At 38.8% G+C, this 16692-nt stretch overlaps 1 protein-coding gene across 1 annotated transcript in view; it reads left to right on the forward strand.

Annotated features, from left to right (window-relative positions):
• Positions 1-2817: 2817 nt before the first annotated feature.
• Positions 2818-16692, forward strand: part of LOC108666936 (RNA polymerase-associated protein LEO1) — a gene marked incomplete at its 3' end in the record, with an annotated part of 124836 nt that continues 110961 nt past the window's right edge. The window contains exon 1 of the mRNA XM_018153905.1: positions 2818-4596. Coding sequence (XP_018009394.1) covers positions 3336-4596 — 1261 coding nt within the window. The remainder of the gene's footprint in view (positions 4597-16692) is intronic.

Here is a 16692-nt window from a genome sequence, read left to right on the forward strand (position 1 = left end):
TGTATAAGTCAGCTTGGCTGTGTAGAAGTCAGCTTGGCTGTGTAGAAGTCAGCTTGACTGTGTAGAAGTCAGCTTCACTGTGTAACAGTCAGCTTGACTGTGTAGAAGTCAGCTTGACTGTGTAACAGTCAGCTTGGCTGCGTGGCAGTCTGCTTGGCTGTGTAACAGTCAGCATGGCAGCTTGACGGTCAGCTTGGCTGTGTAGCAGTCAGCTTGGCAGCATGGCAGTCAGCTTGGCAGCATGGCAGCAAGATGGCAGCGCAACAGGCCGCTTGAGCGTCCTCTTGGCAGTCACTGTTCTGATGTGCCCGGCTTGCCATCTCACCGCCTCTTACAATTATCATCCGTTAATCAATGGAGAACTTTCGGTGTATTTTAATCGATCACCTTATGCTTAATCGATCGCCAAGAAAAAGCGATAAATAGGCCTTCTAATGACCATCAATGAACCCGTATAACAAGTTTTGCTTTAACCACACGCGGTGCCCCATTGAGAGTATCTGAACGTAACCACTTCATTGGAACGGAAATATCAGCTAGCGCCAATTAAAGTGAAATTCTTTGTAATGGTGAATGTTTTTCAGTGCAATACGTGGTTAAATGCACTTCCTAACTCATTTATTGGCTTGGTACTCATTTGATATTCCCTAAGAGGTTACAATGAATAAATGACTTATTTTCCTTCAGTTGACAGCTGACCCTGAATTTAAATTGCACCCGAAAGTCGTCGGTATAATCTGCCTGCTTTTGTGTATGGCTTAAGCGGGTTCTCTTCAACGAGGCAATAAGAATCTCGTTGCTTGAGCTCATGTCAAAATCTCAGCTCGTGAATCCAGGGCAAAAGCGGTCAATTTTCAATTTAGCTTGAGTTTACTATCTAAATTGCTAACGGTGATTTTATTATCTAAATTGCTAACGGTGATCGTGACCATGATCCGAGTACTGTGATACATAACGTGGTTGTTCCTCAGACTGATATTTGACAGGGGCAATGGCGGTGGATAAAGAAACTGTGACCTCTGTCTAGTTCTAAAGTGTAACTTTTATTAGGTACTTTCATTTAAAAGGCAGTCGCATAATTGTGGCATGTGTATGATGAATTAATCTATATTTTAATGCAATACCTAATTGAATAACCAGTAGATTATTTTTTATGAGTGATCACCTTGGACTCAACTGTCAACGAACGAGCTTCGTAAAGCAATGATTGTGTCTCTATTACACCAGTGCAGTATAACTCATAAGCCACAATGTAAGACAGGCCCGTGATTGTGTCTCTATTACACCAGTGCAGTATAACTCATGAGCAACAATGTAAGACAGGCCCGTGATTGTGTCTCTATTACACCAGTGCAGTATAACTCATAAGCAACAATGTAAGACAGGTTCGATTGAGCAAGCAGCTGAGCTTGCTCAATCAAGCAGCTTGCTTGCCACGATTTCACTCGATTGAGCAAGCAGCTGCCCGACGATCTCCCTGAATGCCCGCTTGTATGACGTTCTACTATGTTCTACTATGCAATTCCTACTATATGTTCTACTACGCAAGTTCTACTATGTCGACTGTTTCAGAACAGTTTTAAGAACTCTAAATACGAGATGCTTGTCGATCGTCAGCGCTCCGTGTTGCCGACAAACGGATTGTTCATCCCGACATAATTTTATGTGTGCACTGAATGAAGAAAAAGTTTGTACTGCGTTTCAAAGTAAACAATGCTTATGCAATATAAAATTCAAAGTTTTATGAATCTATTATTATCGATTGAAATTGTCAGAGATATTATTTTGTGATGTTTTGATATTAAAGGACTACTCTGTGCATCGAGTACGTTTGGAAATCGGTGAAAATCTAGTTTTCAAATTTCGAGATTGAGTGGATGAATTGGGTTCAACTTATGTATTAATTAGATCAATAACTTAGTGTACTTTCTCTGAGTTATTGGAGACAAGGAAATGAAGTGTCACTCAGGGTAATGTGTTTGCTAATGTGTGAAAACAATAATAAATTGAGCCGAGGAGGAATTGTCTTCTCAGCATGAGGCTAAAATAATAATAATATATCAATATCGTTTTTAATTTCTATTGGGTTTTCTCAAAGTGCAGCTACGCATGCCAAGATTTGCATGCTAGGTGAAGCCGTATTATTTGGGAAATATGCATGAACCTAATTGGTTATTCGTTATACGTTATATGCAAGAACCTAATTGGTTATTCGTTATACGTTATTTGCAAGAACCTAATTAGTTATTCGTTATACGTTATATGCAAGAACCTAATTGGTTATTCGTTATACGTTATATGCAAGAACCTAATTGGTTATTCGTTATACGTTATTTGCAAGAACCTAATTGGTTATTCGTTATACGTTATTTGCAAGAACCTAATTGGTTACTTGTCATACGTTGTTTTAAATTTCATCCGAAACCCGTTTTTAGAGGAAAAATATAATTAAATTAAATTTCTGCTCTCATACTCAGTGATATTGATTCCCGCAACAGCGTTGCATGTGATCTATTTATTTTTTGTAAATTTTCGTGCGCAGTCACACATTGAATGAAAATATAATTTAGTTATTAGTTGAAAATCGATATCATCTATTTTTTCAGCAGATGAACTCTTTTCTCATGAGCTTCTTAGCCTAATTTGGAATATTTTTGCAGAATTTATATCGAAAGTTTTAGTATTAGATAAGTCATTAACTGTAGTTGAAATTTTATTTTAAATTCATCTCATATTTCTTGTATTTTACTAAATTTCTTGTACCTTTTTCATGGATAATTTTTTCTTATTATTATCTACTTGTTACAATTTCGTGATTTAGAGTTTCCTCTATAAAAATTAGTTTTTTAATACAGTAGTTTCAATTAATTAATTTTTCGTCGAAGAAACGTGTATAAAGTTGCTCAATTTCTGTAAATTTTGGGTATCATTTTCCAAGACCTCCGTCCTTCAGCGGTTCCTTACTTATTTTCAATTCCAAAGCCATTTACGTATTTATTGACCACTATCTCGCCTCTTCATACCTGATAAACGTTCGTGCTTCCGCTGAAAATTGTACGTCGAAAGCTCTCAATTGCATGTGCAACTCAAACCTCAACTAGTTATCTTTCGTACTCCTTCTGTAACTGATTCCATTTCCCCTTGAAATATTTCACCACTTACATCTCACAACAACAACTCGATCCAGTTGATGTGCATTTTTGGTTACCGCACTCTCTTCTCCTTCAACCGTGAGTAAAACCTATCGGCCTCCATCGTTTTATGTTCATACCTCCGTCACAAAACAAATTCGTCCTCCTCGATTCTCGGCTAATTTCTGAGCGGTAATTTCTGTGATGTATCGGTTATCACAACTGAGGAGGTACGGCGGATCCCAATCCACCACGCAGTTTGGCAGCTCAAAACGCGACAAAGAAAAGGAAATGGGTTCTGCCTCGACCGTCTCTTCGGCCACCTCTTCCCGACCAACGAGAACCGCCGATGATTCTATGGTCAAATCGAGGGAAGGGCGACCCGACCAATACACTAATTTAACAACCTCTGATAAACCTTCGAGTGAAGTGTCCTCTTCGTCCATTGTCGGAAGAGATCAGAACTCCCCTTCTACACATGGTAGAGCTACCACTGAGCTGTCGAAGGTTGTTTCTTCTACCTACTCCAGCAGTGACCTTCACTCTTCCTCCAACTATGAAAAGCCTGCTGATCTACCAACTTTTGCTTCCACCCATGAGAAAACCACTGATGAACCTTATTTTTCAGCCAGCATCGATAAGTCAAAAGATGAACCTTCCTGCCCCAAAGACAGCAAGAAAACAAGTCAACCTACGTATAGTGCTACTATACCAGATATACCAGATACAGATTCATCTAACAAGTGTTGTGAATCCGATGCTCAAGAAAGTAGATCGTCCAGCAAAAATCATGCGAAGGACTTGATTGCTTCGCATGTAAATGCGTACAGCGGGCTATTAACTCCAGAAGAATCATTCGCGACAGAGCCTGATATTTCTCACTCAAAATCAACTTCAGAACAAATCGTGTCACCAATGAACAACACAGCAAACTCATCAAACGAGTCAAGAGTTCCCACGAAGTCTCCTTCGAATGTGAATGAATTCCGGAAATGTTCTTCCCCGAGTCGGAACGCAAGCTGCGGCGAGGCGGTGCCAGAGATCTCTGTTGTAGCTGATGATAAGAAAGAAGAAGAGGAGTCCGAAGAAGAAGAAGAAGATGACTTAGTGAAGGAAGAAGAAGAAAAAAACTCCAAGCAAAATTTTGACACTGAAAAGATTGACATGGACGGCGAAACATGCGATAAAGAAGACTACAATAACACGATCTCTGTTGTAGTTGATGATAAGAAAGAAGAAGAAGAACATGAGTCCGAAGAAGAAGATGATGATCTAGCGGAGGAAATGGAGGAGAAAGACTCAAAGCAAAATTTTGACACTGAAAAGACCGACATGGATGACGAATACGATGAAGAAGACTACAAGAAAGATGATTCGACAAACGGCGAAGAGGATTCAGAAGATGAAATGGAAGGAGCTGTTGCAGACGCCGATCAGAATGATTCCGGCTACGATTCTTACGAAGGTAATATAGTTTTTGCGTTATATCATTTGCCCAATTCCATCATGACGGTTAAAGGCTGTATCTATCCGTGAGTTTTTTTATGTCGTAGCTATCGCCGTACATTTCAGCCTGACTGCATGGTCATAAAATGGTTCAAAATTTTTCTTCTAAGCTTCCTCGCGAGCACTGTTTTCTAAGCTTTTTCAATGAGAAATGAGTTCTAAAATGTTTAAGCAATACAAACTATACATATAACAAATAAAAATATACGAATTCTTTTTCACTCACCCGTTATTGTGTGAATTTCACTCATAAATCTCATGCGAGCTACTTTCAGGCGTTCATTTATCAATTTTTGCTATCAACTCATAAGTCCTTAGTTTGTTTACCTTGTCAAAATAAATACTTGTTTTTGACATTTGAACCGCGTTTGTTTGACGTGGCTTACTCGAGCAGACCAGATGTTGACACGTAACGAGTGACGGCTGCTTCCGTATTTTGCATAAACACTGCCACTCTTTCAATGTCGCACACTTGATACATGACCGACCGAGCTCTTTGTGGCATATAACTTCCACAATAATTATTTATTCATCCTGTGAAACATTTTAGTTTGTGTGGAATAAACTGAGTGTTGAGTTCTGCTCCTCGGACGAAGCGATATCTATTCTAGATTGTCCTCTTGCCATTTGATGACGCGCGCGCACCGCGGTGTTCGGTAAACAGTTTATACTATAAGACGTCATCCGTCGATAATGTCTTGTGCCGGTGAATCATCATGCGTACGATAATACGATTATTTTTAGCAATTTTTATTTGAGTTGAGGCTTAATTTTTTACGCTTAAAATTTGTGAGAACAATTTTGCATTACAGAGTCTCTCATGATATCTTGAAGATGAGATGATGCGGATTATTCTGATAAGTCAGCGTATATGAATGTCGGCAGCAATTGTTTATTTTTACAATAGCCGAGTTGCTCTTGCGTATCTCGAAGTGTCTCAAAGCTTTATAAAAATATTCAGTCAGATAATGTGTGAATCACAAGATTATCTTCACAATCCGCAGTGGTTCCGGGTAGTTCTGACATGACATGTTTCTGATATCAGAATATCTGCAAGATAACATCAGGCCTCGCACCTGAACCGATCGTTCACTCACCTCGCACATCCGGGAGCGCTGAGCTACCAGCACGCATGCACCATCTGCCCGTCTGCCCATCCACCCCATTCATTTACCTGCTACATTAATTACACGCCGAGCTTGTGCCGTACGCATGTGGCTATCATTTCGTGTCTGATACTGTGTTGTCAAATGCTCAACTCTATGATTAAAATAACCCTATGAATCAAAGATTGAGCGCAAGATTAGACTTTTCTTAGACTTATAGGCGGCAATTTAACGTTGCTTGAATGGCCGTTCTTGATCCGCCTGTGTTTTTGAATTTGGTTGCCTGTGCCAAGAGATGCGTAGCCCCACGGTCGGTCGTTCATCTGTCGGAACGTATCACTCGTTACTGCTGCAAGTGTCACCATGTGTCTCATCCTCACTGCCCTGGTGTCCCTGACAACGATCACGGCTAAAATTTACTGCGCATGTGCAGTCTTCTTTAATGAAATTTATTGAATCGTCCTGTGAGGCCAATTTTGAGCCTTCAAGCAGCCACAAATAAGCAGGTTTTGATTTCAATGTGGGTTCTCCAGAATAGAAAGCATGACGTGTTACTCATCATTTTTGGAGCGTTGTTTACAATCTTCATACCCACAGTAAAAATACTCATACTGTTATATCCTGTTAATATTTTTCACTGATTCTTTTATATACCACTATACGTTTCTTGATTTTTTTCATATCCCGTATTCTGCAGCGGCACTGCCGTACGCTTCCGTGTTGTGTTGTTCTCATGTCCCGTATTCTGCAGTGATGCCGTACACTTCCGTGTTGTGTCTGTCTCTTATACACATCTAGATGTGTATAAGAGACAGCNCCGTACACTTCCGTGTTGTGTTGTTCTCATGTCCCGTATTCTGCAGTGATGCCGTACACTTCCGTGTTGTGTTGTTCTCATGTCCCGTATTCTGCAGTGGCACTGCCGTACACCCGTGTCGTGTTGTTCTCATGTCCCGTATTCTGATGTGACACTGCCGTACACCCGTGTTGTGTTGTTCTCATGTCCCGTATTCTGATGTGACACTGCCGTACACCTGTGCTGTGTTGTTTTCATGTCCCGTATTTTGCAGTGACACTGCCGTACACTTCCGTGTTGTGTCCTTGCTAGCTCCGTGTTGTAGGGGCTACACGTAGCGTACTTGGCAGAGCACAACTTCACTGCTTGGTTGCTATATATAAAAACTGCCGCAACATCGGCAGCTTTAAACAAAATATTTTCCCGTTTATCAAACAAAATATTTTTCCGCGTATCATTAATAAGCGAGAGCTTGTGATCATATCGACGCCAACGATCGGCTTGCTTTAATGACCGCACAGTGACGACCTGTCATTGCTTCTTATATGAATCTTGATTTTCCGCTCTAAAATTTGTGATGTTGCTGCGGGTATTTATAATTTTTGTGATGTTGCTGCGGGTATTTATAATTTTTGTGATGTTGCTGCGGGAATATATAATAATTGTGATGTTGCTGCGGGTATTTATAATATTTGTGATGTTGCTGCGGGTATTTATAATATTTGTGATGTTGCTGCGGGTATTTATAATATTTGTGATGTTGCTGCAGGTATATATAATACTTGTGATGTTGCTGCGGATATTTATAATATTTGTGATGTTGCTGCGGATATTTATAATATTTGTGATGTTGCTGCGGATATTTATAATATTTGCAATGTTACTGCGGGTATTTATAATATTTGTGATGTTGCTGCGGGTATTTATAATATTTGTGATGTTGCTGCGGGTATTTATAATAGTTTTGGTGTTGCTGCGGGTATGTATAATAATTGTGATGTTGCTGCGGGTATTTATAACTTTTATGATTTTGCTGCTCATGGGGAAAATATTAATTTAATTTTTTTGCATTGTGCTGGAAAAATTGCCTCCGATTAATTACGGTTTCTCTGTTTATTAGAATTATGCTGATGAGGTTGTGTTTCTCTTTAGGGTTCCCTTTATCGAGAAACAAATTTAGCAACAAATACTAAATCTCCAGACTAAAATTCAGCTGGATGTGTTGTTGCTTGACCCGAGAAGTGTTCGTCGACCAGTAAGAGTAAAAATGTTTAACCACAAAATGCATGCACAATTTGCCTGAATTTCTTGGCTTTGAACTTGTGTTTAACAGCAAAGGATGAATTTACATAAACAAACCTTCGTTTACACTTGCCACGCCATCGCTGTCTGTAACGCCTAAATATATATAAATATTTTTCTTCCTACCCCTGACGTTGACTACCATAGTTTCTTCATAGTAAATCTCATGTGTACCAAGCCATGACTAGGATCGAAAATTTGTGTATTTGTCCCAATGCTAACCTCACTTGATTTTTTTGTTCGGTATTTAGACTCGTCACGGGCTTTGTCTGTGACTGATGTTGCTATGTGAACTTCTTTGATCACATATTTATCGAAACGCTGACTTTGTTGGAAGCTAATGTATTATATAAACGATTACATAAACAACTAGTGATTTCCTTATAATGCAAAGCAGGCACCACGAGACGCGTTCGTTATTAATTAACTCATAATTAGAGAATATGAACGAATTTCCCGAAGAACGACTAACAATCAACAAACACATTACATTGTGCATTAATTTGACAAAAACATAACTGAGACAAAGCTGCAACAAGGACAAGAAACTTTCATGAGTGTAGTGAGGGAAGACGCCCCTCCCCATCCCCTCTATTTCTTTCAGTGCAAGTTGGCACACAAACATGTTGCTTAATTTTGTGCTTAACGTGCGAATCTTTTTGCATTCTGCCTCGCTCATATCAAAGACCATTAATAAAAGTCCTCTCTTTGTTGCTGCGGCGCGGAGTGAACCTCTAGGAAGCTGTAAAGAAAGTCTGACGCTTCGCTTTAAATCGTCCGGCACTGCGAAGAAATGTTCTCTTCGAACGTCGCCCTGCGCTGAGCTCTGCCGAAATATTATTTTTTTATAAAGCTTCATCCACCACGCGCCAGACGCGTGAACCGCTTCATCCACCACGCACCAGACGCGTGAACCGCTACATCCACCACGCGCCAGACGCGTGCACCGCTACATCCACCACGCGCCAGACGCGTGCACCGCTACATCCACCACGCGCCAGACGCGTGCACCGCTACATCCACCACGCGCGCGCTACGCTGGCTACAATAAATGCGTCTGATAGCGGTGAATTCCCCGAAGAAATTCGTTACTGTGCAGCGACCGCACGTCTAATTGACACGTCTCGTGATATTTGTTGAAAGAGGAATTATGGCAAACTATCCTATCACATTTCACAAGATAATAACACCTTGAAATAATAATGAACTAATTAAAGGACAGAAGCGTATCCTCTAACAAAAAACTATGCACACGGGGTCAAAGATGGTGGCTATTTTATTTCATTTATCCATAAATTAAATCAGAATGTGGGCCGGTGTAGCCTGATTGGGCCGGGAGAATGCGTATGACGTGACAGCCTCGCGACCAATGATCCCATGTCGTTCCCTTCAGTGCTGCAAATTAAATTCACGAATCTCTTAATCCATAAATATATCTCTTAAATCGACATGATAGAAATTGTGTATGGATATATTAAAATTATGTTTTTTTTATTCCTAAATTAATATTTTGCTCTATCCACTTATACATCTATCTGGGATCAATAAAGATATTTATCAATTATCAATTCAAATTTAAGCGTTGGGCACTGCCCGTCTATCTTCATACAATCATACATTATAGTTTAATTATATACATTATAGTTTAATTATATTGAAATATATCAATTGTATGGAACTAAACTAATTGTAAATATGTAGAGCATCTTTATTTTAGTTACATAGGTCAAAGGGAAGAGCAAAGCTCGGTCGGCTTCTGAAACAGTCTGTCACACACTCCCACGACCTCATGGGCCCGATGACTTACGTCTCGTATGAAGCTGGGGCGTATGGCTGAAGATGGCGAGTGCTCGGACCGAGTCTCGGGCGATCATGCCACGATGTGAATGGACTAGTTCCTCATAGCCACAAATGGCGAAAAATCAGCGACCAAAGTGAAGTCATGGTCTCCTGGGCCTATAATTTCAAAAATAGTTAAGAGATCGTAAGTTCATCAGCCAATCATTGACGGCCTTTCAAGCTAAATCAACCAATCATAGACAAGAAAATAGAGCGTAAGTACTTACGTTCACTTAGCGAGTTTTGAAAGTATGGCCTCTGGAGTAGACTGAAGTAACGTGACTCCCGCAGAGAAGTTAGTCACTGAAGGAGAGGCTATAGTGGAGACTGCCCATGTGGTTAGTCGCGGGACTTGCTGTTCTCTTATCTGAAGAGGAAATCTTGAGAGCGCAAGTCCGCTGTAACAGAAAGTCGCTTGGATAAATGCCTTGTTATTTGAGGAATTTTTAATTTTAAAACGGAAATAGTTTCAAGGTTAATTATTAATATAGCTTAGGGTAGTAGTGAACACTCAAATTCAGATGATAAACGTTACCTTCAAACGATAGTACTATTTTCGACATCCTCTGGCTGTAATGATATATCGTATATCCTCTTGCAGTAAAGATATATCGCAAATTTTATTGCAGTAATGATATATCGTATATCCTCCTGCAGTAATGATATATCGTATATCCTCCTGCAGTAATGATATTTGCAGTAATGATATATCGTATATCGTCCTGCACTAACGACATATCGTAAATCGTCTCAATCGCAGCGCTCAATTCAAGATAATTAACTCTGAGCGGTGAACCGTGACCCTGGGAGAGAAGCTGGCGTGCTTGTTTATACTATATTAAAGCTTAGCGTGCTTGTTTATACTATATTAAAGCTTAGCGTGCTTGTTTATATTATATTAAAGCTTAGCGTGCTTGTTTATATTATATTAAAGCTTAGCGTGCTTGTTTATATTATATTAAAGCTTAGCGTGCTTGTTTACATTATATTAAAGCTTAGCGTGCTCGTCAGAAGTGGAATACAAGGAGAAGCAGAAGTATCTTACTCTTACTGAGGAGGAAAAAAGTAGAATACAATTCGAGAACGTGCTGAGTTGTATGTTCGCTGGACGGACCTCGCTTCCTTTGTGTAGCTTCAATTTCTATTAATTTGTGTTAAGTTGTGCCCTAGAGGGCGCTCAGTATACTTGATAATGTGGCTGTCTAATTGATGTCCGCTTCTAGGTGGCGTGATGGCCACACGGTGCGTGCAATATCCTCTTGTTTACTTGCAGGTAGATTGACCGCGTGCAATATCCTCTTATTTAATTGCAGGAAGGATGACCAATGCAATATCCTCTTGTTTAATTGCAGGTAGAATGACCGCGTGCAATATCCTCTTGTTTACTTGCAGGTAGATTGACCGCGTGCAATATCCTCTTATTTAATTGCAGGAAGGATGACCAATGCAATATCTTCTTGTTTAATTGCAGGTAGAATGACCGCGTGCAATATCCTCTTGTTTAATTGCAGGAAGGATGACCGCGTGCAATATCCTCTTATTTAATTGCAGGTAGAATGACCGTGTGCAATATCCTCTTATTTAATTGCAGGAAGGATGACCGCGTGCATATCCTCTTGTTTAATTGCAGGTAGATTGACCGCGTGCAATATCCTCTTCTTTACTTGCAGGAAGAATGACCGCGTGCAATATCCTCTTGTTTAATTGCAGGTAGAATGACCGGGTTCAATATCCTCTTGTTTAATCGTAGGAAGGATGACCGCGTGCAATATCCTCTTGTTTGATTGCAGGAACAATTGCTTCATTGCAACAATATTTTGTACAAATTTCCTCACGTCGCGTGGCGAAATATTATTCATTTCAACAGCTTATCCTCTGTAGTTTAACTTCTTGAACTCAGCAGAATTCATTGGCGAATCAAAGGCGGCGGATGTTCGGCCGTTGTACGGCCACCGATTGTCTGCTTATAATTGTCAGTTATTGATATCACTCCACAGGTTGACTCGCAAATTACTAAGAATTATAAAGCATTAAAATGACGCAAAAACTTATCATATCATTGTGGAAAAGTGATAATTCGAAGATTTACTTTCCTCCCCACCACATTTTTCTTACTTTTTTAAACTAACGATGGAGCATAACAAATTACAAATAAAGTTTTGTTATTTGTTAGTTCAAATTTTCCTCGATTTTCTATTGTTTGCAGTCAGTAAATTTATCAAATTTCCACCTGACTCAAAACTCGTTGTACGAAGTAAATCTCAAATGCATTTAAAATTCACTCAGAAATATTTCGCTACGAAAAATCATTTAACTATCATTTCAAGGTATTAAGAATTTCTTAACCATCTGTTGCAAGGACAAACATTTACACCGAACTATTAGCCCGAACCCACGCTTCGCACGACGTCATTTAGTATGAGCCATGAAATGCTTTGATATTCTCAGCTGAGATCTACGTGGCAGTTGCATATATTTAAACAGAAATTCTTGAACATTGTTGCGCTGTCACGGCCCTTTCTTCTCTTCTAATGAAAAATCATAAGAGAATGCATGGGCGTCTTTTAGACGGCCGCCGGTGCCCCGACCTTGCGTGTGCGAGAACAGGCATTCGCCTCGCTGCTGGCAACTGAAAAACTTCCTAACTTCTGATATTGCGAGAGAAATTTTGCCGCCACTTCCTTAATGAACGACTTGACTCTGAGCAACACCAAGCCGCTGCCTTGGCATGTTGTACCGTGCTGCACGATCTGTATATATAGGCTCGCTTGTGCTCTTTTAACGAATATGAGTGAAGCTATACCTCCACTCATATAATATAATAATAACTTATTATATAATAATATAATAATAGCGGCTCTATAATAACTTGTATGAGTGCTGCTATACCCTTGTGCTCTATAATAACGCATTACTTATCCAAGTGATACTATAACCTTGCGCATAAACCTTTACCTCAATGCACAGTCTTCTTTTCTCTCGCTCTCTATGACACGTCTGCACTCTTTACCAACCATTTAATGTCTATAAATACAAAATATTACCCATGCACTTACACTTTATTTTCACTGAGGCTCAGGCTGATCATATCATGACCGATACTAAAGGTAATAATTACAACCATGATGCAAATGATTAAATGTAAAAATTGTTTGATTTAAATCATAAATGGTAATGATTGCACCAGAAGTAAAGCCCAGTGTTGGCAAGTTCAAGTGACAGATGTACGGGCGTGTATACGTAGTATCTCTCGTAACTGCCTCTCCCGCACGTGGTGTTATTCATTAGTGTTCTACAAGTTTAATTCCTATAACTTTATTTTTTTCAAATACGTGAAACTATATAAAATGTGTATTCTTTTATCTTCAGGAAGCACAGAGATTTTATCTATGTTTATGGATGTTTATCTGATGATTAGTTAGGCAAAGCTTAATTTCCGCCCGCGAACGTTCAGACTATCGTTTTATTTACGCACATTGTTATCTAGGATATTATTAATAACATGCAACTAGATTATTATCAACTGAATACTGCATTTCTTAATAAAAAAGTAAGTGTTATTCATTATTTCAAGACAAGCCAGCCAAAATGTGTAATTTAAGTGTGCTTAATTAATTAGCATTAATCACAGTTGCTAAAGTAAGACAATGGTTAGCCAGTCTATTCATAAGAGGCACATGGCCCGTTGTGAATAATCCCTGCTCGACGCAGAGTCAAGACAATGGAGGGGCAAAAGCAGTAACAATTTTTTATTTATAACGAAATTGTTTGATCATTTTAAGCTTGACCTTTAAAGAATACGTTATTAGTGGAAAGTAAATGGAAATTATGGTATTAATTGTAAACAATTTATCATTCATTATTAATTAATTATTAATATTTATTATTATATTAATTAATTATTTGGCGTATTGGGTGCCTTGCACTCCGGCCAACACAAAGTTTAATTAGGTCTTGAAACAAGTACAACCTAAGCTAATCGTTATTAAAATCTCATTTATAGGCAATAATCTAGAGTGAGGGCTAATAATGATGAAAAATAATCTAATAGATTAATAATAACAGATAATCAAGAACAACCATAAGCCACCGATAATTTTCAGTAGTTATTTGATTTGGGAAGTTGAAATTTCACCGAGGCGCTAATAAAGGAAGTCTCAGGCACGATGACCATCCCTGAACCTGCCTTGTTTTCTTTGCCTGCAGGTAAGCGGTGCTTCAATGAGCTGGCAAGCCTGCTGCCAGCTGAACCATCTGTCTACCGTACCACCTGTCCCCGTCGTGACCCACCTATGCGTCGTGACACACCTGTTGCTACCGTCATGCACGGGTTAGTCTCATCTGTCACCCGTTTTTTTAATGGGGTGAGAGCATTCTATGTTTGGTTCTTATGTCATACCTTGGAGAGATAAATTTGTAGGTTCATCTTACATTGCGAGCGACAGCTTTTGTAGGAGGAAAGCAAGGTATTGCGAGGTGGCTTAGGGTTCATCTCCGTTCCTAGTTCGTCGAGAATTTTTACTTCGTCGACTTTGTTACTCCGTTTGGTCACTTAGTTTTCCATTTTTTTCAATTATCCCGACTGACTTACTTTTTCTATCTATTTCTTCGTCCTTTAGTGATCTAATTTTCATCCCATCAACTTCATGCAATTTCCACGATCAAAAAGTGTTCTCTGTTCATCTTTTATTTTTTATATGTGAATGAGTTTTTATAAATAGTTTCTTATTACGTTTATTCTTTTTAGTATTTGATGTAGTCCCTACCATTTTCCAGACTCTTTCAGTTCTGAATGCCCATGCTGCTTACCGTATTTAAGTGCTCCTTTCTTAATTTTTATAAAATTGTATTCATGGACCTTTTAGGTTCAATTATTCTTCCCCCTTGTTACGTATATTCGTTTGGCGAAGGATTTGAATACACGATTTTTCGTTCAGTTGTCTTTATAAAATCGGTTTCTGTAAAGAAACGCTATACAAAGGTAAAAATGGTTACATAAAATTAGTATTGAACATAAGGTATGATCAAGAAGTAAAATAATTTATTTCGAACATACATGTATAACACGATAAAAGTCAAATATACACGTTACACGGATCTTCAGAATTAAAACACACGTACCAAAAGTTTCCTGCTTTACAGTCTAGAGCCAACACCGCAACTGAAACTCTAGATGCTTTTAAAACCGAACTAAAGTAAAGTGTCAGTGACACGCATGCATCAGGCGTACAAAATATACAAGAGAAGTGCAGTTGAGAACCAAGAATTCAACACCCCTTATCCTGTCACTTTCACGGTCGATTGTTATTCTCAACTTTTACGGTCTTATTTTGTTTCTTTGATTCGTACTTTTTTGTGATCGGGCGTTAATCTGGGCCAGATCACTCGGCGGCTCCGGTCTCCATGGCATGTTGGATTTCGTTCAATATAATCTATTTTCAAGCATGAGAATAATATCTTGCTAATGCCAGCCAATGATTCGGTGATAATTTCACCCGAACTTGTTGACAATTTCACAATGAACTTGGAAATAGCGAAATGACTCGACTTCAGAAAATCTGCCATTTGGGACTCAAATAAATAAATATAAAGTTGTTTTCTAATTTATTCGAATACAACGTCTGCACCTACGTGTTTGTTTGTTTCACTTCCACACGAGGGCTTCCTACGCCTTTGTAGAAAATCATAGTTACTGCTAAAAATGCCATTATGAGGTTGTTTTCTTCGATGGCTTTCATAGAAAACGAAGTTATTCTATGGGAAACTACGGAAAAGCCGGAAGTGACCGATTACCGATAAAAATGCCTAATCAGAGGGCCACACATGACCAACTGTTTAAATAACATTTGGTATCTAATAAATTGAAGTCATTGAACACTAAATCCTGCATATGTTTAATTAATTGAATGAAAATATCAATAATTATTCGGGATTGTCAAGCAACTCATTCACCGCACCATCATTATATACTGAACTTAATTGCAAAGAAAATTCCATGTAAGTCCTCAATTTCTTTATAGAAAACCTTATAGAGTCAAGCTCCACTGTCAATTCAAAAAGCTGGACCAAGATACGTTATTTTTGAAGATATTTGCTGACTATTTGCCGACATTATTACTCTTTTATATCATCAGTTAATATGTGTTTCAAGCAATCAAGTGACATAAGTACGACTATTTATCCGTGTGGTTGTCAGGTTGGGTTCAATTTGTTGGAAATTTGGTGCTGACGGAAAAATTTTGATTCCATTCAGAATAAAATTTTTGTATATTGGCTAGGACGATTTGTTTATTTATTATCTCTGTTCGATTTTGGCATTGTGGACCATTTTCCTATCACTAAATATCATCACCATTGGTTATTTCAAAAGTGAAGTAATTGCTCCTCATCGTTGTACCTAAAACCTTTATAAAGATTGTATGATAACCTTCAAGACAAAAAAAAAACTTAATGAGAGCAGCCGTCCAAATTTCCTAAAATTTAGATATTTGTTCCACCATATTTTACTGTGATGATCCGACGCGGTCTCGTCAGCCCTGCACCACTAGAGGATGTAGGTGAATGCGAGTGAATCCTTCTATTCTAATTCTAAAATGATTATTTGGACAAGAAACTCAGGGACTGTTAGCACTTATAAAACGAACTGGTCATATTTCGCAATTGGTGTTACTTTTTCTGCTCGTATCTCTGATACGTTCATTTTCCGGGTCTAACCATCTTAGAATGACCCACAAAAGAGCTAAAAGTGCAGCGATATTTGGACGATTACTCACTTATTTGACTGACTGAAATCTTTCAATTAAGTAGGATATTCATCATTAAAGCTTAATTCACTACCTCGTCCGAATTCGGGCCAAGATTCGGACGTTGAAAAGCACGACTATTTATCGCCACATCAATATTTTGAACAAAGTGGCCCAGACCTTCGAAAATTATTTCCAATTAAACATTCTTACCCCTCTACCGCCATATGTCACTCCCCGGGAACATAACTTACGCACTTAATTATACG

Source organism: Hyalella azteca, unplaced genomic scaffold (genome assembly GCF_000764305.2).
Source record: "Hyalella azteca isolate HAZT.00-mixed unplaced genomic scaffold, Hazt_2.0.2 contig10174, whole genome shotgun sequence".
NCBI lineage: Eukaryota > Metazoa > Arthropoda > Malacostraca > Amphipoda > Hyalellidae > Hyalella > Hyalella azteca.